Source organism: Nerophis lumbriciformis, linkage group LG23, assembly GCF_033978685.3.
Source record: "Nerophis lumbriciformis linkage group LG23, RoL_Nlum_v2.1, whole genome shotgun sequence".
Classification (NCBI taxonomy): Eukaryota; Metazoa; Chordata; class Actinopteri; order Syngnathiformes; family Syngnathidae; genus Nerophis; species Nerophis lumbriciformis.
This window is the reverse complement of record NC_084570.2, coordinates 9,123,066-9,147,500: the sequence shown is the minus strand read 5'-3', so window position 1 is coordinate 9,147,500 and position 24,435 is coordinate 9,123,066. Positions and strand designations below refer to the sequence as shown.

General features: G+C 41.5%; 1 protein-coding gene across 1 annotated transcript in view; it reads left to right on the top strand.

Moving 5' to 3' along the window:
* The window catches only part of LOC133622445 (prostaglandin F2 receptor negative regulator-like), a 179,807-nt gene that overhangs the window by 103,178 nt on the left and 52,194 nt on the right, over positions 1-24,435 (top strand). Inside the window, exon 11 of the mRNA XM_061985200.2 lies at positions 4,031-4,138. Within this exon, the coding sequence (XP_061841184.1) occupies positions 4,031-4,138 (108 nt within the window). The remainder of the gene's footprint in view (positions 1-4,030; positions 4,139-24,435) is intronic.

The following is a 24,435-nucleotide window of genomic DNA, read 5'->3' as shown; positions in this document are numbered from 1 at the left end:
TATGTGCACCAACCTGGCCTACTTTACATTGTTTGATGTGAATAGGATGTAGTCAGAACAAAAGTGTGCAGCTTAAGAAGATCAGATGAATACGTCTGAAGGATGATAGAGGCGGAGCTAAGCGATGGAAATTTGTAGAGAAGCAGCCCTTGAACGCTCCTTCTCTTACTTAAATTTGTCTACTGCGTCCTCTCAGCTACTTTCCCCTCCCTTTTAACTTCAGTAACTCCCTCTCTCTCTTGCTGGGACGTCTTCAAAGTGAAGCCCTTTGGCCAATCAGCCAACTGCAGAGGTCCCTTTTCCCTGCCTGTGTGTGTGTGTGTGTGTGTGTGTGTGTGTGTGTGTGTGTGTGTGTGTGTGTGTGTGTGTGTGTGTGTGTGTGTGCATTTTGCAAGTGTCCTAGAGTTGTGTGTCCAAATTGAAAATGTGTAATGCCCCCAACCCGGGGACCCCGTGCAAGATACACACGTACTGTACATAAAGGTACACGCATTCATGCTGAGATGTTTGAAAGTACGCCTTGTGTTTGCTTTGGGGGATGGAAATATGTGTGCGTATGTGTTAGCACAAAACTGCACATTGATCGCTTGCCTTGAATGTGTAAGGAGCGTTGTAGACCTTTAAAAAAATAAAAATTAAATACAATTTAAAAAAAAGACAAGAAATACGTCCGAAAGACATACCAAATACCGTATTTCCTTGAATTAGCGCCGGGGCGGTAATTAATTTAAAACCTCCTCTCCGGCGCTTACCAAAGGCATGTGGTAAATTTAAGCATGCGCTAATTATTTTAAAACCTCTTCTCACTCCGGCGCTTACCAAAGGCATGCGGTAAATTTAGGCCTGCGCTTATAAATTTGAGTGTGATGTAAGGATACCATCATGAAAAGCACATTTAATTAAAAAAACTTTATTATGGTCTTTCTTACCTTTACTTATAAATGAAGTTCATGCGCAGCTCCTTCTGAACAAAAGCATTGATAACTTGTTTATAGAAGTCTTCTTTATCTTTCTTCAGTTTTAAAAGTCTCTCTGTCTCGATGGAGATCTTCCTTTAATTATTACCTCCTGCTTCGATTGAAAGTCCAGTTTAGAAAACTGTTTTATTTTAGATATGTAATCCTCCATGTTAAAAGTGCAAGCGAGAGGAAAAAATAAACGATCGCTGCTAGCTATTGCTGCTTGTTGTCACTTCTTCTGCAGCCGAGTAGTCGCAAGAAGGATCACTAGCGCCCTCTACCACCAGAAGGCGGGAGTCATTTAATGACTCATATTTGACACACGCAGCTACGGTATATTAATAAAACATAGCTGCTTACTGTTCTTTTTAGCATATTCAATAGCTTGGACCTTAAATCCTACTGAATAGCTCTTTATCTTTTTCCCTTTATGCGATTTTAAATGATTGAAATCAGCCTCCTCCATTTTCAAAATGATGACAGGTGAAGTGTCACTCGTGACGTGACGAGTTTGACCCGGCGGAAATTCTAGGCATATGTTAATTATTTTGCGGAACGAGTTTGACCCGGCGGTAATTCTAGGCAGGCGCATACTACATACCCGGCGGCAATTCAAGGAAATACGGTAGCATATTTTGCATTGATGAGTTTGTTAACTGGCAGCACGGTGGAAACAGGGGTTAGTGCGTCTGCCTCACAATACGATGGTCCAAGGTTCGATCCTGCGCTCAAGATCTTTCTGTGTGGAGTTTGCATGTTCTCCCCGTGACTGCGTGGGTTCCCTCCGGGTACTCCAGTTTCCTTCCACCTCCAAAGACATGCACCTGGGGATAGGTTGATTGACAACACTAAATTGGCCCTAGTGTGTGAATGTGAGTGTGAATGTTGTCTGTCTATCTGTGTTGGCCCTGTGATGAGGTGGCGACTTGTCCAGGGTGTACCCCGTCTTCCGCCCGATTGTAACTGAGATAGGCTCCAGAACCCCCCCGCTACCCTGTAAGGCAGTGGTCCCCAACCACCAGGCCGCGGCCCGGTACCGGTCCGTGGATCGATTGGTATCGGGCCGTACAAGAAATAAAAATAAATAAATAAATAAAATAAAATATTTTTATTTATTTATTTTTTTAATTTTAAATCAACATAAAAAACACAAGATTCACTTACAATTAGTGCACCAACCCAAAAAACCTCCCTCCCCCATTTACACTCATTCACACTCATTCACACAAAAGGGTTGTTTCTTTCTGTTATTAATATTCTGGTTCCTACATTATATATCAATATAGATCAATACAGTCTGCAGGGATACAGTCCGTAAGCACACATGATTGTATTTCTTTATCTGGTGTTTAAGGTATGTTGCATGTTAAAATTGTGCCCTTTTGGGGTGACCTAGCTCTTATTTAAATTGATTTCAGTCCATTTCAATGGGCAAAGTTGATTTGAGATACAAGTGTTTTGAGTTAAGAGCTCCGTCACAGAACCAATTATGCTTGAGGTACTACTCCGTTGCTTATTTAGGAGACTTTATGGTTTGAAAATACAGCTAAGAAGAAAAAAAAGATTACTCCTTATATATATGTGTGTGTGTGTGTGTGTGTGTGTGTGTGTGTGTGTGTGTGTGTGTGTGTGTGTGTGTGTGTGTGTGTGTGTGTGTGTGTGTGTGTGTATAAATATATGTATCTGTTTATATATATATATTTTTTTTATGATTATTATTAGAGATGTCCAATAAATGTGTTAAAATGTAATATCGGAAATTATCGGTATCGTTTTTTTTATTATCGGTATCGTTTCATTTTATTTTTTATTTTTTATGAAATCAACATAAAAAACACAAGATACACTTACAATTAGTGCACCAACCCAAAAAAACTCCCTCCCCCATTTGCACTCATTCACACAAAAGGGTTGTTTCTTTCTTTTATTAATATTCTGGTTCCTACATTATATATCAATATATATCAATACAGTCTGCAAGGGATACAGTCCGTAAGCACACATGATTGTGCGTGCTGCTGGTCCACTAATAGTAGTAACCTTTAACAGTTAATTTTACTCATTTTCATTAATTACTAGTTTCTATGTAACTGTTTTTATATTGTTTTACTTTCTTTTTTTATTCAAGAAAATGTTTTTAATTTATTTATCTTATTTTATTTATTTATTTATTTTTTAAAGTACCTTATCTTCACCATACCTGGTTGTCCAAATTAGGCATAATAATGTGTTGATTCCACGACTGTATATATTGGTTGATATCGGTATCGGTTGATATCGGTATCGGTAATTAAAGAGTTGGACAATATCGGAATATCGGATATTGGCAAAAAGCCATTATCGGACATCCCTAATTATTATTATTATTATTAATGTATTATTTCTTTTTTGTTTATTTAATTGATGTATTTGTAGATACTACTTTGTTTTTTTGCTGTTTCATTGTTTTTTTCGGGCGGGAGGGGGGGTTGTATGGTTGGGATATAAACAAAAAATATTTAGAAATTTAGGGCAGACAACAGATATATGATGTAATGGGTATGAATGTCTGATGCTGTATGTCAATACAAATCAAATGGGAAAAAAAAAATAGAAAATGCAGCTAAGTTTCTTAGTGGAATTATTTAAATACCTTCATCACTCTTCACTGCCCCGTGAGGCCCAGCACAATATAGCATAATCTCGCTGATGAATAATCCATTTGATAAAAGCTAAACATTCCTCCCACATCCCTGTAGATTTACAGCGTCCTCTTTCCAGTGTTCCAAAAGGAATTTCTAAGAAAACTCCACAGTTGAGGCCCTTATTTCTAAGACAGCGTCTAATTTCATAGTGTAACAATTGTTTGTGTACCTGTATATGCGGGAAATGTGGATTGTCAAATATAGACACAAATTCTTAAAAAAAAAAAGGAGGTAGGGCTAAATATTAGGAGCACTTCTTACACTACAAAGCTTTTAAACGGACTTCATTCATGTTTCCGACATCCACAGGGCTTTGGATGATGTGGTTTTTTTTACAGCGTTATCTTTCAGTACACACTGCTGTTTGACAAAGTGTTTGTTTTCTAGGACCTTCCTTCTCCATCGCTATACATTCGGATACCAGTACTGTTTATCCATGGCAAACCGCCAAGATGAAGTGTTCCGTCCGCGTCTCTGGATCCTCACCAAAGACGGGTACAACAAACACACACACACACACACACACACACCCATAAGCACCCATAAGCTTATATTACACACATTCAAAGTCACCTCGGAGAGCCCAACCCTCACTAAAAATCGAGTTTTCAGCATTGGAGCATTACAGTCGTCCTTTGTTTATCGTGGCTCATTGGTTACAGTCCTGATCATGGTAAATGAATTTTCTCAAATATTGTCATAGTTAGAACCGGAAAAAACTGTTTAGGACTTTAATACATTTTGAACATTATTCAAGCGAACTAAACATGAAATAATGCTCTCGTTTCACCCAATATAGTAGCCATAAGTATGTTCTACTGTGGCTTACAGTACTCACCTGAATGATCCGTCAAGCGCCATTGTTATGACTGTTGCTTGGTCACTAAAACATTGTGGGTTATTCCTCTAATCTAGCTTCCATGTGCTAAAACCAAGGGCCAGCTCAGTGGCCTTGTGGTTAGAGTGTCCGCTCTGAGACTGGGAGGTTTTGAGTTCAAGCCCCGGCCGAGTCATACCAAAGACTACAATAAAAATGGGACCCATTGCCTCCCTGTTTGCCACTCAGCGCAAAAGGTTGGAATTGGGTTTTAAATCACCAAAATGATTACCGAGCGCGGCCAACGCTACTGCTCACTGCTCACCTCACCTTCTAGGGGGTGAACATGGGGATGGGTCAAATGCAGAGAGTAATTTCACCACACCCAGTGTGTGTGTGACAATCATTGGAACTTTAACTTTTTAACTTTAATAAACTCCAAAAACTTGGTAATCCTGACAGTCGCAGCTGCGATCCTTAGCTGTGTTGTTAGCATTCCGTTGTGGAAGACCCTTGCTTCCGGGTGAGTTCTCAGGACCATTCCAGGGAAGACATTGTCGTGAGATGGTTTAGACATCTTTATTTTTTCGGGAACAGAGTCTTTGGCGTGATTTTCAGCAGCTGCCTTTTCTTACGTGAGCACAAGAATGGTTTCCTTCCGTCCGCCGTCTGCTTTTCAGCAACACGTCGCCGTCGTTCGCCGTCTACTTTTCAGCAGCACGTCGCCGTCGTTCGCGTGGTAGCAGAGGATGGTTTCCTCCCGTCCGCTGTCTGCTTTTCAGCAGCACGTCGCCGTCGTTCGCGTGGTAGCAGAGGATGGTTTCCTCCCGTCCGCCGTCTGCTTTTCAGCAGCATGTCGCCGTCGTTCGCCGTCTACTTTTCAGCAGCACGTCGCCGTCGTTCGCGTGGAAGCAGAGGATGGTTTCCTCCCTTCCGCCGTCTGCTTTTCAGCAGCACGTCGCCTTTGGCGTGCTTTTCAGCAGCTGCCTTTTCTCCGTCTCGCTCTCGCGGTGTACTGTGCTCCGCGTCTTGCCTCTGGCTTTCCACCTCTCCTCTCGTCTCTCTCGGCTGTCACCCTTTTATACACAGACAGATTATCTGATTGTGCCCAGCTGCCCGACCCACGCACCTGTAGTCCATTTGGACGCGGGTCCGCAGGCCACGCCCCCTCGCCGCCATCTTGGAGCGGGCCCCGGTGTCGGACCGCCTGCCCCGCCTCTCCACATCCGTGTTGTTAGCATTGGGTGCCCTATGTTGTCAATCCACATTGCTCACGCCAAAGCTATTGTATTGATGTCAAAAATGAAGTCCCTTTTAAATCAACAGTCAATCTCCAAGACAGCTGCTGATGGCAGTCTGGTTAGTCTGAATTCTGCGCCGAGTCCGATTTTACGTCCCGTAGTTGTCTTTTGACGTCGCTCGCGTCAAAGTCTCACCAATGAAAGGATGTGTTATTGATGAGGCAAGAGATGAAGATGAAGTTCATCAAAAAGCTGTTCTGCCAAAAGTCGGTCAACGTGATTTTCGCAGTGAAGCCAGAGTAGTGCCAAGATTCAGGCATGCGAAATGTCCGCTGGAACACGGAAAATCCGCATTTTGGGTCAAATGCAGAGGGTAATTCCACCACACCTAGTGTGTGTGTGACTGGCGTTGGGACTTTGACTTTTAACTTGAACTTAATGATCCCTGATGTAGAATATGCTTGAAAAAAGTTGTAATTTTTTTATTTTTAAAACATCCGCGGATGTACTGAAGCCACGATATTTAAAGCACATTGTACCAAGGGATGACCACTTCTAATCTAATAAACTGTACCTAAAGCCAAAGGTGACTCAAATGAATCCAAAATGTAAAACAGTTGATTTCCAACCTTTTTGGTCTGATGCAAAGCAACATGTATTTTGTCATTCATAATTACAAGCAATGTTCCCTCTAATTGTTCAAGCATTCAGTGGAGCACATGTGAGCAACATCACACGTGGCAATACCAGCAGCACACCTGTCTCAAACCAATCTTTTATAATAACACTCAAATGAGAGGAGTCATTTTCATGAGATTATTTTGTAATATTAGTGATTTGGCCCACTTGTAATGAAAATAAAATAAATCTTGTTTTTCATAAGCTATGGATTAGTATTGTACAATATGTCTGGGTGGGGGTCCTGCTTTGGAAATCATTTGTACCCCTTTCAGAGATCACATATAGTTCCCCTTAAACCAGGGGTGCTCATTACGTCGATCGCGAGCTACCGGTCGATCTCGGAGGGTGTGTCAGTCGATCACCAGCCAGGCATTAAAAAAATAGTCCTAAAAATGAGCGATCATAAATCTTCACTATGACGTGACGTCGTCACTTTCCTCACTTGATTGACATTCACGGCTACTGCCAGCTCATTAAAATTACCGACTGGAAGGCGAGAAACACTTTATTTCAACAGACTCTGGCGCTGTCCCTGTCGTCAAAACTCCAAAGACCGACTGCACAGTTGCACAGTTGCGCTAACAAAACGAGTCTCAGAAAGCTGGCGTGCACAAGCTAGCAAGCTACGGAGTTTGCCGACAATGTATTTCTTGTAAAGTGTATACAAAGGAGTACGGAAGCTGGACAAATAAGATGCCAAAAACCAACCACTTTCATGTGGTATTGGACAGAAAAGAGGACTTTTCTCCCCTCCATTCGAAAATGCGGACGTTTTTAGCACCACTGTCTGATTCCAATCAATGCAAGTCATCAGAATCAGGTAATACACCAACTTATATTCTTGTCTTCATGAAAGAAAGGAATCTATATGTGTTAAACATGCCTGCATTATCTTTAAACACTTTAACTTGTTAACAATATTAACTATATGTGTTAAACATGCTTGCATTATCATTAAACACCTTTAACTTGTTAACAATATTAACTATATGTATTAAACATGCTTGCATTATCTTTAAACACCTTGATTTTATTAACAATATTAACTATATGTATTCAACATTCTTGTATTATCATTAAACACCTTTAATTTATTAACAATATTAACTATATGTGTTAAACATGATTGCATTATCATTAAACACCTTTAATTTATTAACTATATGTGTTAAACATGCTTGCATTATCATTAAACACCTTTAACTTATTAACAAAAACATATATTTCATAAATAAGTAAATATAAATTATATATATATGAATGAGGTAGATCCCCACGACTTGATCAATTGAAAAGTAGCTCGCCTGCAGAAAAAGTGTGAGCACCCCTGCCTTAAACATTCTCATGTTGCACAATGAAATGTAAGCATAGGATGAAGTGTGCATTCCTGTAACTTTCTCTAGTAACAGCATTCCATGATTAATATCAATAAATTGACATTAATAATAAATGACAGTAGAATAAGCACACGTATGACTGAGCAGTCATAGTGTAACTTTGTGTGGTGTTTGAGTTGTCCGACTTTTTGTGTGGCCACAAATGCACCAGTGGCTTAGTGCTATGCGTGTTGGTGACAGATGACAACTTGCTTTTGGCCTGGTTTGTACGGCAGAAAATGACTAGTTTTTCGAGATAGAAGTTTTTTACTCATGTTTTGGTGTGGTTATGGCCGAATATAAACAGTTTTGCTCAATAAAGTGATCGATATAATTCCTGTCCACGAAGCATCTCGATAAGACGTTACAATAATTGAACGGTGTTGACGAACACCGTTAGGGCCGCTTGTTGTCACTGTCACTCAGAGTTGCATTGCAAAATTATACAGAATAAATGTGTTGATTTTGTTTAGAATTCAAATGGGATTTGATTTGGTGCGCGGCATATATTTGCTGTGCGCAGAGGACGCTTGAGCAGTGCGCAATTGCGCAGGCGCGCACCTTAGAGGGAACGTTGATTACAAGTCACACCTAGTTTACTCAGTGTTACTCTTTTTTTCACTACGATTCCACTATCGCTCTCTCCTCGACTTTCACACATGTGTGCGCACACAGAAATAGACAGTACAGCACAATTTGCATATGTGCAGTCAGTGATAACCTGTCAGTCTGTCAGCAGCACGGCTAATAATAATGTTCCAGTGGTTCATGAGGAAACGTGGCAAAAACCGCTGCTAATTCACTCTCTACCTGGTGCTTTCCTAGAGTGATGACATTTTATGTTGGCCTCTTTGCAACATAAGAACGTCAAGTGCTGGCCAAATAAATGACCCTACCACACTAACGCTTCTTTTACCTCAGCTGTCGCCGTGTCTTCATTTCACCCGTTTTTTTCCTCAAAGCCCTCCTTCCTTTCTTCATCATGCATCCCATCCATTCTGTTTAACTTAAACATGTCACATGAGCTCATGTGCCGCTCTCTCCCTCCCTCGACCCATCTGTCACCATTCCTCTTCATCGCTCGCCTCATTCCTTTACCCGCCGCAGCATGATTTATACATTAAATCCCTTCAGCAAGTTTATCAAACACAGTACTCTTCTCCCGGATGTCATATTGCTGTTGTCCTGTTACATATGTAAACACGTTTCTTTGCACAGGAATGTGCGCGTGCACAACTTACCTGTAGATGCCAATGTTTTCCCTGCATTAATGAATATATACAGTTGTGGCCAAAAGTTTACATACACTTGTAAAGAACATACCGTATTTTTCTGAGTATAAATCGCTCCGGAGTATAAGTCGCACCGGCCGAAAATGCATAATAAAGAAGGAAAAAAACATATATAAGTCGCACTGGAGTATAAGTCGCATTTTTTGGGGAAATTTATTTGATGAAACCCAACACCAAGAATAGACATTTGAAAGGCAATTTAAAATAAATAAAGAATAGTGAACAACAGGCTGAATAAGTGTACGTTATATGACGCATAAATAACCAACTGAGAACGTGCCTGGTATATTAACGTAACATATTATGGTAAGAGTCATTCAAATAACTATAACATATAGAACATCCTATATGTTTACCAAACAATCTGTCACTCCTAATCGCTAAATCCCATGAAATCTTATACGTCTAGTCTCTTACGTGAATGAGCTAAATAATATTATTTGATATTTTACGGTAATGTGTTAATAATTTCACACATAAGTCGCTCCTGAGTATAAGTCGCACCCCCGGCCAAACTATGAAAAAAAACTGCGACTTATAGTCCGAAAAATACGGTAATGTCATGGCTGTCTTGTATTGTGGCCAAACAGCTCAATTTTTGTTTTATCTGACCACAGAACTTTCCTCCAGAAGGTCTTATCTTTGTCCATGTGATGCCAGATAGATATATATATATATATATATATGTGTGTGTATATATATATATATGTGTGTATATATATATATATATATATATATATATATATATACATACAGTGTCCCTTTTAGCCTTCGTTTCAGTACTGTTATGGCACTGGAGAATAATACAATGTGTTGATCAACTTGACATGCATTTGCATCACTGAACTCTGCTAAGCAATGTGGTCTACATACAACACACAAAGACAAAGATATGTTTCAAAGGGCCAATTTATTTCAGGCCACAACAAATTGACAAAACTATTTTAAATAGCTGCAACATAACATACATAAGTAACAAACCGCATAATAACAACATAGCTGTAAAGCTGGCTTCACCCAAGGAAGGCACACATGACATACACAAAGCCTAATCAGGCATTTTTTTTCTCTCAAGGAATTGTGAAATAAAATCATGTATTCAGGAGATCAACACTGTAGTGAAGCCCAGAAGACTCTACACATTTCCCCAGTTTTAGTTTAGAGGAAATGAAAGATTGGCCTGGCCCACTAGCATCCCTCTTTATGTTTGTGAACTTTATAGTCTATACATTTAGAGTGATGTGATAATCAAACACTCTAGAAGTCTAGAATGAAATAGTATATAAGAGAATTGACAGTGTGTACCTTCAATGATGAGCAGAGGCAGAGTTTGGAGTGTTTTCTTTAGCTCGCTTTCCATGTTTATGTACTCACTGTCCAGGTACTTGGAACATGTTTTCCGTGCCATTTGTTGTTTGATGCCGGTATCATGCTATTTAGCTGCCAGAAAACGGGTGACTCCACTGTAGAAATAGCCTGCATGTCTTCTAGCACATACGCTGCAATGGCTCTATCAATGTTGTCCTGGCTAGCAGTCCCTCCGTTAAAATCCTTAGGTGGAGGTGAAGTGGCATCGGCGTCTGTGTCTCTCTTTACTAGCTTCGTCAAAGCATGTTGCTTATGTGGCGTGGCGAAGTTGGGAGAGTGGCCGTGCCAGCAATCTGAGGGTTACTGGTTCAATCCCCACCTTCTACCATCCTAGTCACGTCCGTTGTGTCCTTGAGCAAGACACTTCAACCTTGCTCCTGATGGGTCCTGGTTAGTGCCTTGCATGGCAGCTCACGCCATCAGTGTGTGAATGTGTGTGTGAATGGGTGAATGTGGAAATAGTGTCAAAGCGCTTTGAGTACCTGAAAAAGGTAGAAAAGCTATACAAGTATAACCCATTTACATTTATGTAGCTGTTTCAGCAGATTTGAATTGCTGTTTTGGGCAGTATTCCCGGGTGCGGTCACTGTTGCTACTCACTGCTCCCCTCACCTCCCAGGGGGTGATCAAGGGTGATGGGTCAAATGCAGAGAATAATTTCACCACACCTAGTGTGTGTGTGACAATCATTGTCGAGGAAAGCACGCCTTTTCTTTTCCTTGTGAGACAGAAGGACGACACTTCTTCTGTTTCTAGCCGATACTACATTAAAAAATAACGTAAAATAACGCAGTAACGCATCATGTAGTAACGGTAACTGAGTTACTAGATATAAAAAAATAACGCGTTAGATTACTAGTTACCGCCGAAACTAACGGCGTTACAGTAACACGTTACTTAGTAACGCGTTAGTCCCAACACTGTATGTATATATATATATATATATATGTATATATGTGTTAACCATGAATTGATTAACGTGGACCCCGACTTAAACAAGTTGAAAAACTTATTCGGGTGTTACCATTTAGTGGTCAATTGTACGGACTATGTACTGTACTGTGCAATCTACTAATAAAAGTCTCAATCAATTAATCAAAGATGAATAAAAAATGTAGCTGTTTGGCCACAATACCCAGCAATATGTTTGGAGGAGAAAAGGTGAGGCCTTTAATCCCAGGAACATCATCCCTACTGTCAAGCATAGTGGTGATAGTATTATGCTCTGGGCCTGTATTGCTGCCAATGGAACTGGTGCTTTACAGATAGTAAATGGGACAATGAAAAAGGAGGATTACCTCCAAATTCTTCAGGACAACTTAAAATCATCAGCCCGGAGGTTGGGTCTTGGGCGCAGTTGGGTGTTCCAACAGGACAATGACCCCAAACACACGTCAAAAGTGGTAAAGGAATGGCTAAATCAGTCTAGAATTAAGGCTTTAGAATGGCCTTCCCAAAGTCCTGACGCGTGGACATTGCTGAAGAACTAAGTCCATGTCAGAAAAAATCAAAAATTTAACCAGAAGCTTGCCAGAAGCTTGTGGATGGCTATCAAAAGTGCCTTATTGCAGTGAAACTTGCCAAGGGACATGTAACCAAATATTAACATTGCTGTATGTATACTTTTGACCCAGCAGATTTGGTCACGTTTTCAGTAGACCCATAATAAATTCATAAAAGAACTAAACTTCATGAAGGTTTTTTGTGACCAACAATTATATTGGTCACAAAAAAATCACTCTATCACAAAAAAATAAGAGTTGTAGAAATGATTGGAAACTCAAGACAGCCATGACATTATGTTCTTTACAAGTGTATGTCAACTTTTGACCACGACTGTATATACCATAAATTCTCAAATTCATTGTTTGTTTGATGTATTGGCAGTATAGAAATGGCTGACACGGCGACACTCCCAAAGTCGCAATGTTGAGTGGCACAAGGGCTGAACGTTGAGTAATAGAGCTGCGTGCAACCTGGTGTCATGTGACAAGCATCAACAAAGGTGTGCCGAGCCTTTGCTTCCTCAGTTCCTCAGCAAACAAACAGCTCCAATGGGTGTGACAAGTGTTTGCTTTTGTGACTCCAGCACTGCCTTTTTTGGTTTTATTGCACGCACCATCATTCAGATCACATGTCAGTTGGGTTATTGGGCAATATTGCTGGAAAATAATGTGTGTGTTGTTACCAGCGCACTCACCTTTTGTAACGCGGTCTATGGATTGAGCAACTGCAGCACTACATTCCTGAGAAGCTCTTCAAAACGGCTCTCCTGTTGGTGCTTGTTTTTATGACTGGCATTTTTTTTACACCGAGGTGCACCTTTTGCTTCTTACTCACCGTTTCGCCAGTAATCATATTTATTGTGGTGTTCTGCTACAGAGTATGCGAAAGCATGACTGAAGATCGTGTCATAATGTATGTCCACACATGTCTGTGCCAATTAAAAAACATAACAAATTAAAGCTGCAAGCAGCGATGGACGGGATCGACTTTGACGGCACATAAAATCCAAACCGGAGCAGTAATTAAAACTCTTTGGTCAACTTTTGATAAGAAGGTTTCCATCTATCTCCTGTGCTAGTTTGAAGCCGACACGACAAACGCGCTCAGAGGAGATAATGTTTGAAAAAAGGTGACCGGTTTTTACAAAACTTTTGTTTTGAAGGGGGAATTGCAAACTTCCTGTTGATTTTTGCTGGGGGTTGTCAATGTATGAAATGTACCGTATTTTCCGCACTATTAGCCGCACCTAAAAACCACAAATTTTCTCAAAAGCTGACAGTGCGGCTTATAACCCGGTGCGCTTTATATATGGATTAATATTAAGATTCATTTTCATAAAGTTTAGGTCTCGCAACTACGGTAAACAGCCGCCATCTTTTTTCCCCGTAGAAGAGGAAGCGCTTCTTCTTCTACGGTAAGCAACCGCCAAGGTAAGCACCCGCCCCCATAGAAGAGGAAGCGCTTCTTCTTCTACTGTAAGCAACCACCAAGGTAAGCACCCGCCCCCGTAGAAGAAGAAGCGCGCGGATATTACGTTTCATTTCATTTGTGTGTTTACATCTGTAAAGACCACAAAATGTCTCCTATTAAGAGACACGCGTACAACGCAGAATTCAAACTCAAGGCAATAAGTCACGCAGTAGAACACGGAAATAGAGCAGCAACGAGAGAATTAAACATAAATGAATCAATGGTGCGTAGGTAGAGGAAGCAACAAGATGACCTGCGCCACTAAGACAGGGAGACAGCGCCGGACGACATACGCCAACATCTGCCAGTGGATTGTAAATGCCTGGGCGGATATATCAGTCTCAACTGTGGTCCGAGCTTTCCGGAAGGCAGGATTCACGGAACTGCTGGACAACAACAGCGACATTGACTCTGATGACTTCGACGAGACGTAGCCGGCCATTTTGGATGCCGTATTCGCCCAACTTTTTAATTCAGACACTGAAGAAGAATTCAAGGGATTTATGGATGAGGAATAATTTCAGAAAGTGAGCTTTAAATGTTTATTTTGTGTGTTGTGTGACATTAACGTTCCAGCAACGTTGAGTTATTGATGTTGCTATTGCTCTGCACTAATTTGAGTGTTACTATTTTTGTGATTGCACATTTGCACATTACATTTTGGGGGTGAACAGAGTTGTTAGAACGCTGGTTTGTAATATATTATTAAAGTTTGACTGACCTATCCGACTGTTTTTTTTACATTCCCTTTAGCGCAGCGTAGGCGCGGCTTATAACCCGGGGCGGCTTATAGGTGAACAAAGTTTTGAAATATGCCATTCATTGAAGGTGCGGCTAATAACCCGGGGTGGCTTATAGTGCGGAAAATACGGTAGGTCTCAGTGAGCCCTACATAGAGGTTTTTGTTTCATGTCTCTAAGACATTCCTACTGGAAGTTACAGGCAGTTTTGTCTGAGTTTTCTTCCTAGGAGCAGTTGTGTCTGTGTTTTCTTCTTAGGGGGCGCTAGAGCGCAATTTTGAGTTTTGGGGTTGGGTTTTTTTATTAGATATTAATTTTTGCCAGTCCTGATGTGTGTGTCCAGTTTGGTGAGTTTTGAAGCATGTTAAGGGGGTCAAATTACAGCACAAAGAGGCAAAAGTGACTGTTTTTACTAAACTTTTGTTTTGAAGGGGGAATTTCCAACTTCCTGTTGATTACAAATCAACAGGAAGAATGTCAATGTATGAAATCTAGGTCTAAGTCAGACCTACATAGTGGTTTTTGTTTCATGTCTCTACGACATTCCTATCGGAAGTTACAAGCAGAGTTGTCTGTGTTTTTTCCTAGGGGGCGCTAGAGCGCAATTTTGAGTTATGGGGTTTGGTTTTTTTATTAGATGGCAATTTTCGCCAGTCCTGATGTGTGTGTCAAATATGATGAGTTTTGAAGCATGTTAAGGGGGTCAAATTACAGCTCAAAGAGGCGGCGGTATAATAATAAAGAATAAAACGCACAAAATACAATAGGGTCCTCTGTCCCAAAGGGACATTGCGTTCCCTAAATATTTGTCCGAACTAAATGTTATTGAAAAAATATTTCTAGTTCATGTCAAAACAACAGTTGGCAATGTAGCTAAGCCCCATCAAGCAGTGGGGCTTTCCATTCAGTTTATTCACTATAGCAGTCTTTCTCGACCTCGTTTCACTTATTCCATATCAGGAAAATCTCACGGCCCAAGCGTGTCATGACTTATTATTTTGTGTGAGTGGCAGCAGGTGAATTGTTTTTGCCATCCAGTGGAGGAGCATTTCATTGTTCTGCCTGTCATAGTTAGATGAACAAACATGTATATTATTCCATTAGTAGTAATTAGTTATGTCTTGATCAGTATTTTTGGCCTCGGATCCCGATCCAATTTTTTGGCCTCAGATCTGATCCGATTTTGAGTCCCGATTGGATACTTTGACAATAGATTATGCAGTAACTACAAAAGTACACCTCATTAATTAACCGTGTCACAAAAAAGATCAGTTAGAATAATACATAATGTTGGATATAGAGAACATACAAACCCTTTATTCATTGAATCAAAAATACTGAAATTCCACGACATAGTGAATTTGCAAACAGCTAAAATTATACACAAAGCAAACTATAGCCTGCTACCCAAGAATATACAACAATTCTTCTCAACAAAAGAGGAGAAATATAATCTTAGTCCTGCTCAGTGGCCTGGTGGTTAGAGTGTCCGCCCTGAGACTGGACGGTCGTGAGTTCAAACCCCGGCCGAGTCATACCAAAGACTATAAAAATGGGACCCATTACCTCCCTGCTTGGCACTCAGCATCAAGGGTTGGAATTGGGGGTTAAATCACCAAAATTATTCCCGAGCGCGGCCACCGTTGCTGCTCACTGCTCCCCTCACCTCCCAGGGGTGAACATGGGGATGGGTCAAATGCAGAGGATAATTTCACCACACTGTGTGTGTGTGTGTGTGTGTGTGTGTGTGTGACTATTGATTGGGATTTTAACTTTAACTTTTTTTAGAGAAAAATTTAATTTAAAACATCCGTATGCACGTACAACACTTAAGACCTTCAGTACCGTATTTTTCGGACTATAAGTCGCAGTTTTTTTCATAATTTGGCCTGGCTCCAGTGCGACTTATATATGTTTTTTTTCCTTCTTTATTATGCATTTTCGGCAGGTGCGACTTATACTCCGGTGCGACTTATACTCCGAAAAATACGGTATATCAGTATGTAGAATGAAATTATGGAATGGATCAAGCAAAGAAATCAAACAATGTACTAATATGATCCATTTCAAGAAACTCTTCAAACTTAAAGTGTGTACAAAGTACAAAGAAGAAGAACCATGATAATAAATAAATGATAAATGGGTTGTACTTGTATAGCGCTTTTCTACCTTCAAGGTACTCAAAGCGCTTTGACACTACTTCCACATTTACCCATTCACACACACATTCACACACTGATGGAGGGAGCTGCCATGCAAGGCGCTAACCAGCACCCATCAGGAGCAAGGGTGAAGTGTCTTGCTCAGGACACAACGGACATGACGAGGTTGGTACTAGGTGGGGATTGAACCAGGGACCCTCGGGTCGCGCACGGTCATTCTTCCACTGCGGCATGCCGTCCCAATGATAAACATTCTGAATTGATTTCATCCATCTATTCATTTTCGAGATCATCTTATTTATCTTACCATATATATAGCGGTATAGCTCGGTTGGTAGAGCGGCCGTGCCAGCAACTTGAGGTTGCAGGTTCGATCCCTGCTTGCGCCATCCTAGTCACTGCTGTTGTGTCCTTGGGCAAGAAACTTTACTCACCTGCTCCCAGTGCCACCCACACTGGTTTGCATCTAACTTAGATATTGGGTTTCACTATGTAAAAGCGCTTTGAGTCACTAGAGAAAAGCGCTATATGAATATAATTCACTTCACTTCATATGAAATATAACTTACTTCACAAATTATTATTTATTTATGTTTTAATGTTATTAGTTATGGAGTATATTGTGAATAAATTGAGAACAGGAAGTGAACTAAAGTTTTAGCAACTGCTATGTAAAGGAAAAGGGGTAAGATTAAATAAGCTCTGCTTCTTCCCACTCCTTTTCGAACATGTTGAATAGAGAAACTGGACATTGTGATGCATCATGTCATATGCATGCATGTTCCAAATAAACTCAAACTCAACTCAACTCAACATTATATATAGACTTGCAGCGTGTACAGTCGTGGTCAAAAGTGTACATACACTTGTAAAGAACATAATGTCATGGCTGTCTTGAGTTTCCAATCATTTCTACAACTCTTATTTTTTTGTGATTGGAGCACATACTTGTTGGACTTTGGGAAGGCCATTGTAAAACCTTAATTCTAGCCTGATTTAGCCATTCCTTTACCACTTTTGACGTGTGTTTGGGGTCATTGTCCTGTTGTAACACCCAACCGCGCCCAAGACCCAACCTCCGGGCTGAGGATTTTAGGTTGTCCTGAAGTCTTTGGAGGTAATCCTCTTTTTTCATTGTCCCATTTACTCTCTGTAAAGAACCAGTTCCATTGGCAGCAAAACAGGCCCAGAGCATAATACTACCACCACCATGCTTGACGGTAGGAATGGTGTTCCTAGGCAGGCGGGGTACACCCTGGACAAGTCACAACCTCATCGCAGGGCCAACACAGATAGACAAACAACATTCACACTCACATTCACACACTAGGGCCAATTTAGTGTTGCCAATCAACCTATCCCCAGGTGCATGTCTTTGGAGGTGGGAGGAAGCCGTGAACCCACACAGTCACGGGGAGTACATGCAAACTCCACACAGATATATCCCGAGTCCAGGATTGAACCTTTAAATTGTGAGACACACGTACTAACCCCTGTTCCACCGTGCTGCCTCACTTTTGCATCTCAAGGAACCTTGTTTGAAGCTCGAAACAGAATTGTTGGTTTTTAAAGCATGCACTGATTACACTAATTATCATCATCTGCTAATGCTAATTCTACATGAATCAGCTTATCTCTACCTTACACTACGAAGTTATTTATTTATTATGTATTCATTCACAGTTCTGTTACAAGCAGAGAACAAGGAAATGAGATCAAATTCCTATGATATGAAAAAGGGTTTTGATTGATTGATTGAGACTTTTATTAGTAGATTGCACAGTACAGTACATATTCCGTACAATTGACCACTAAATGGTAACACCCGAATAAGTTTTTGAACTTGTTTAAGTCGGGGTCCACGTAAATCAATTCATGGTGTAAATATATACTATCAGCATAATACAGTCTAGGGATGTCCCGATCCAGGTTTTTGCACTTCCGATCCGATACGGATATTGTTTTTGCACTTCCGATCCGATACCGATACTGACCGATACTGGCCTATCCGAGCATGTATTAAAGTTTAAAGTTATTTAGCCTACTTAGTTGTCAGAATCATGTTGAAAGGGGTTTTAGTACTCTTGATAACAACTAGCCAGCTGAATTAGGGGAGTTTGAATAATACACAATGGTTGGTAACAAGAAATTGACCTGTTTATTCAAGGATAAACACAAAATAGACAAAATTATACATGACAAACAGAAATGGCATCATTGAAACAACGGCTGGGCGATATGGCCTTTTTTAAAAATTGCGATATATTTAGGCCATGTCACGATACACCATATATATGTGGATATTTTGCCTTAGCCTTGAATGAACACTTGATGCATACAATCACAGCAGTATGATGATTCTATGTGTACATTAAAACATTCTTCTTCATACTGCATTAACATATGCTACTTTTAAACTTTCATGCAGAGAAGGAAATCACAACTAAAAAAATCACTATTTTTTTCATACGGTGTTGATCTGGAAATTTTTGCCTCTACATTTTGATGGTGTGGACGTGTGGCACCGAATGGAGATAAGCGTCTCGGCAGACGTTACTATATTTGAACAATGATGACGAAAACTGTTTTCTCTGTCGTGTCCGTGTGTCGAAAATTGTTATGCGCTTATTTTTTTATTTGATTTTGTGCGTGGCATAGATTTGCCGTGCGCAATTGCACAGGCGCGCACCTTAGCGGCTGCGCTAGCATCACAGCTAACATTAGCCATGCTGCTACCTCTCTGCTGGGAGAGGACGTATACGTATGTGACGTATGACGTGACATTATGTGACGTGCGTAAGAAGGTGCGCTTGCTGTCTGTGAGAGGGAGAGACAGGAAAGAGTGAGAAGACCTGTGAATGTGTTTAAGGTGTGCTGGAAAATGCAGAACGGAAATTAGGGCGCAGCAGAAAAGTGGAATGTATTATTTAAATCAGTGCGTTGGAAAACACGGACCGGAGTTTTTTTTTTAAACTGGATCGGCATTTTCCCATGTCTTGCCGATACGCATTTTTTGGCAAATATCGGCGGCCGATCCGGTCCAAATATCGGATCGGGACATCCCTAATACAGTCATCACACAAGTTAATCATCAGAGTATATACATTGAATTATTTACATTATTTACAATCCGGGGGGTGGGATGTGGAGGAGGTTGGGCCGGGGGGGTTAGGTTTGGTTGATATCAGCACTTCAGTCATCAACAATTGCATCATCTGAGAAATGGACATTGAAACAGTGTAGGTCTGACTTCGTAGGATATGTACACTGAGCAATGAACATAGTGAGCTCAGAAAGCATAAAAACAAGTATATACATTTGATTATTTACATTTGATTAATTACAATCCGGGGAGGTGGGATGTGGTGGGGGGAGAGTGTTAGTCTAGGGTTGTAGTTGTCTGGAGGTGTTCTTTTAGTGCGGTTTTGAAGGAGGTTAGAGATGCACTTTGTTTTACACCTGTTGGGAGTGCATTCCATATTGATGTGGCATAGAAGGAGAATGAGTTAAGACCTTTGTTAGACTGGAATCTGGGTTTAACGTGGTTAGTGGAGCTCCCCCTGGTGTTGTGGTTATGGCGGTCATTTACGTTATGGAAGTAGTTTGACATGTTCTTTGGTATCAGGGAGGTGTAGCGAATTTTATAGACTAGGCTCAGTGCAAGTTGTTTTACTCTGTCCTCCACCCTGAGCCAGCCCACTTTGGAGAAGTGGGTAGGAGTGAGGTGTGATCTGGGGTGAAGGTCTAGAAGTAACCTGACTAGCTTTTCTGGGATGTTTGGAGTCTAGATTTGAGGGTTTTGGCGGTGCTAGGGTACCAGGAGGTGCATGCGTAATCGAAAAAGGTTTGAATGAGAGTTCCTGCTAGAATCTTCATGGTGCTTTTGTTGACCAGAGAGGATATTCTGCATAGAAATCTTGTTCATTGGTTGACCTTTTATCACAGGAAAGATTAGCCTCTAGAATGGAACGTAGGTAGGTGACCTCATCTTTCCTGGTGATAACAATGTCACCCACTTTTATAGTGAAGTCACTGACTTTCTTAAGGTTGATTTGGGAGCCAAATAGGGTAGGATTAAATAAGCTCTGCTTCTTCCTACTCCTTTTCGGACGTGCTGTAATGAAACGACTGGAAATATGTGATGCATTACATTGTATCGTATGCATGTTCGAAATAAACTTAAACTGAACTGAACTGAACCACAAATAGATTTAATTTCTGTCGGAACTGTTACATTTTTTTTAAAGTAATTGACTCACTGAATGAGATAAATGCCAAAGAAAGACAAGTTTAGACAAAGATTAAATGCAAATGTGGTTGGAAAATGTTCGCCCTGGCTAGAATTTTCCAGGAAGTCGATAAACAATAACGTAAAGCAAACAAAAATGCACAGAAATTACAGTCACAAACACCCAAGTGTTGGCGTAGCAATGATCTTGCAGTGAAAAAGACAGAAACATGATGTGTGTGCCACCCTCTTTTTTTTTTTAACCCTGTGGTGCGTCCTCCCAGCCTGCGCCTGCACGTTAACAGGCAGCTCTCATTACGGCTGGAATGACTGGCATGTTTTTGCAGTTATGGCAACGCGTGTTTGAGACACACAGCAAGCTTGTTTTGTCGAAAACGGCATCGCCGCCTGAGATATTATTTGCTTCTCTGTTTTGGATCCCTTCCACCTTCTGCACTTGCAGTTTGCCTTTTCAGCATCACGTTTTTTCCTCCCGCTCTGGCATTCCTTTGTCAGGGGCGACTGGAGAGACAATGAGGAGATAAAGCTTTGTGCATCATGCAGACCCTAAATGTTTTTCTCTTTTGGCTCTCCAAAGAAGACGTCAAGCTTAAAGTAGGAAAGAGAAACTTTGCTGGGTGGAGAAGTAGAGCCAAAAGCAGTTGTGCAGGTGCACCACGGAATCAAAGCAGGAAACACTCAGATGTTGTACTTTTTGAAATTCTCCTAGCAGGTGATTAACACCTGCCAAATTGTTGCTTTGGACGGCCTCTGATAAATGCATCTTATCCCCTCTCTTGTCTCCTGGCTCACGAGTCTTTCCTCCCTCCTTCCCGCCTTCCACTCTGCTCTCACCAAATTACCCAGCTGTCTTTGCCGGGGCGACAGGCAGCCGTTAATTAGCCAATCTCACGCTCCGTTAGCCGACCGCGGAGACAGAACGAGGTAGCGAAAGAATAGGTGGCGACGTGGAAAAAGAGAGCGAGTGAAAAGGGGGGAAAGTGGAGGCTGCTAAACAGCCTGTTAAAGTGAGCAAGAGTGGTGGCGAGTGAATGGTGAGGCCAGTGAACGCAGGAAGAGGAGGCTTGAGAACGCTGTGCAAAGTTTAGCCAATTGGGAGAAAGGGCTTGTTGAGAGCAGAGGAAGGAAAAAGAGGCAGAAAATTGTCCAGCCTCGGTTGCATGTCAGTGGAAATGCTGAGAAGTCTCAAACCTCGATAAATGAGAGTGGGTGGGTGGCGGCCTAGTAGATGCATATTGCAATACTTTTTCAAACGATGTATCGGTTTGAATGTCTTCATAATTTATTCATTTTTTGATTAAAAGAAAACTACCCTTTTTTATTTGTATTTTGTCCACTATCCTTATGTCAGACAAGATCACTCATTTCCCTTTTCGGTGCATTCCAAATAGCCAAAAACTGCTTGTAAGAGTCAACTAACAATGCAGGTAATGGGCAGACATAAACTTTATTGCCAAAAGTATTTGGCAACCTGCCTTGACTCACATATGAACTTGAAGTGCCATCCCATTCCTAACCCATAGGGTTCAATATGATGTGGGTCCACCTTTTGCAGCTATTACAGCTTCAACTCTTCTGGCAAGGCTGTCCACAAGTTGCGGAGTGTGTTTATAGGAATTTTCGACAATTCTTCCAAAAGCGCATTGGTGAGGTCACACACTGATGTTGGTCGAGAAGGCCTGGCTCTCAGTCTCCGTTCTAATTCATCCCAAAGGTGTTCTGTCGGGTTCAGGTCAGGACTCTGTGCAGGCCAGTCAAGTTCATCCACACCAGACTCTGTCATCCATGTCTTTAGGGACCTTGCTTTGTGTACTGGTGCACAGTCATGTTGGAAGAGGAAGGGGCCAAACTGTTCCCACAAGGCTGGGAGCATGGAATTGTCCAAAATGTTTTGGTATCCTGGAGCATTCAAATTTCCTTTCACAGGAACTAAGGGACTCCTGAAAAACAACTCCACACCATAATCCACCAAATTTCACACTAGGCACAATGCAGTCCGAAATGTATCGTACTCCTGGCAACCTCCAAACCCAGACTCGTCCATCAGATTGCCAGATGGAAAAGCATGATTCATCACTCCAGAGAACGCGTCTCCACTGCTCTAGAGTCCAGTGGTGACGTGCTTTACACCACAGCATCCCACGCTTTGGACTTGGTGATGTATGGCTTAGATGCAGCTGCTCGGCCATGGAAACCCATTCCATGAATCTCTCTGCGTACTGTACGTGGGCTAATTGGAAGGTACAGTACGTGGGCTAATTGGAAGGTCACATGAAGTTTGAAGCTCTGTAGCAACTGAGTGTGCAGAAAGTCGGCGACCTCTTTGCACTATGCACTTCAGCATCCGCTGACCCCTCTCTGTCGGTTTACGTGGCCTACCACTTGATGGCTGAGTTGCTGTTGTTTCCAAACTCTTCCATTTTCTTATAACAAAGCCGACAGTTGACTTTGGAATATTTAGGAGCGAGGAAATTTCACGACTGGATTTGTTGCACAGGTGGCATCCTATGACAGTTCCATGCTGGAAATCACTGAGAGCGGCCCATTCTTTCACTAATGTTTGTAGAAACAGTCTCCATGCCTAAGTGCTTGATTTTATACACCTGTGGCCGGGCCAAGTGAGTAGGGCACCTGATTCTGATCATTTTGATGGGTGGCCAAATACTTTTGGCAATATAGTGCATATTTCACCATCACTTAAAAACATCCGAAAACCTCTAACATGCTGTATGTATGTCTATAAAGTAGTAAAAGGCACATCCATGATTACATGTAATATTGGCAGTATTTTGGTCATTTTAAGCAATAATAGAACTTATTTTCCTGGGCACAATGATATCACAGAGCACAAACGAACGCTACTTGTGTGTGAGTGAGTGAATTATATTTATATAGCGCTTTTCTCTAGTGACTCAAAGCGCTTTACATAGCGAAACCCAATATCTAAGTTACATTTAAACCAGTGTGGGTGACACTGGGAGCAGTTGGGTAAAGTGTCTTGCCCAAGGACATAACGGCAGTGACTAGGATGGCAGAAGCGGGAATCGAACCTGGAACCCTTAAGTTGCTGGCATGGCCACTCTACCAACCGAGCTACTTCCGCCAGCAACAACAGCATCAAGAGCATGGTGGTGAGAGCCTTAGAGCGCTCTATCACTAAACATTTCAAATAAAAGCATAAAACAGTGACTTACAATATGTCCGCTCTTACTGGAATGCCGACTGATGGGATGGTTGTATCTTTCAGCACTTGTGCTCTCCTTGAGCCAGTGGTGTGCCGTCAGGGCCAGCAAGGCCTTCGCTGCTGACCCGTTTTGTATAATATTGATGTGATTCAGTGCCCAGTTGGGCGTAAATGTGTTCCTGTATAGTATTTCTCCAGCAAAGGTCATGTGTAGAGATGTCCGATAATATCGGACTGCCGATATTATCGGCCGATAAATGCTTTAAAATGTAATATCGGAAATTATCGGTATCGGTTTCAAAAAGTAAAATGTAGGACTTTTTAAAACGCCACAGGGAGAAGCACAGAGCGCCAATAAACCTTAAAGGCACTGCCTTTGCGTGCCGGCCCAATCACAAAATATCTACGGCTTTTCACACACACAAGTGAATGCCAACCATACTTGGTCAACAGCCATACAGGTCACACTGAGGGTGGCCGTATAAACAACTTTAACACTGTTACAAATGTACACCACACTGTGACCTCACACCAAACACGAATGACAAACACATTTCGGGAGAACATCCGCACCGTAACACAACATAAACACAACATAACTAATACCCAGAACCCCTTGCAGCACTAACTCTTCCGTGATGCTACAATATACACCCCCCGCTAACCCCTACCCAGTCCCCCCACCCGCCCACCTCAACCTGCTCAG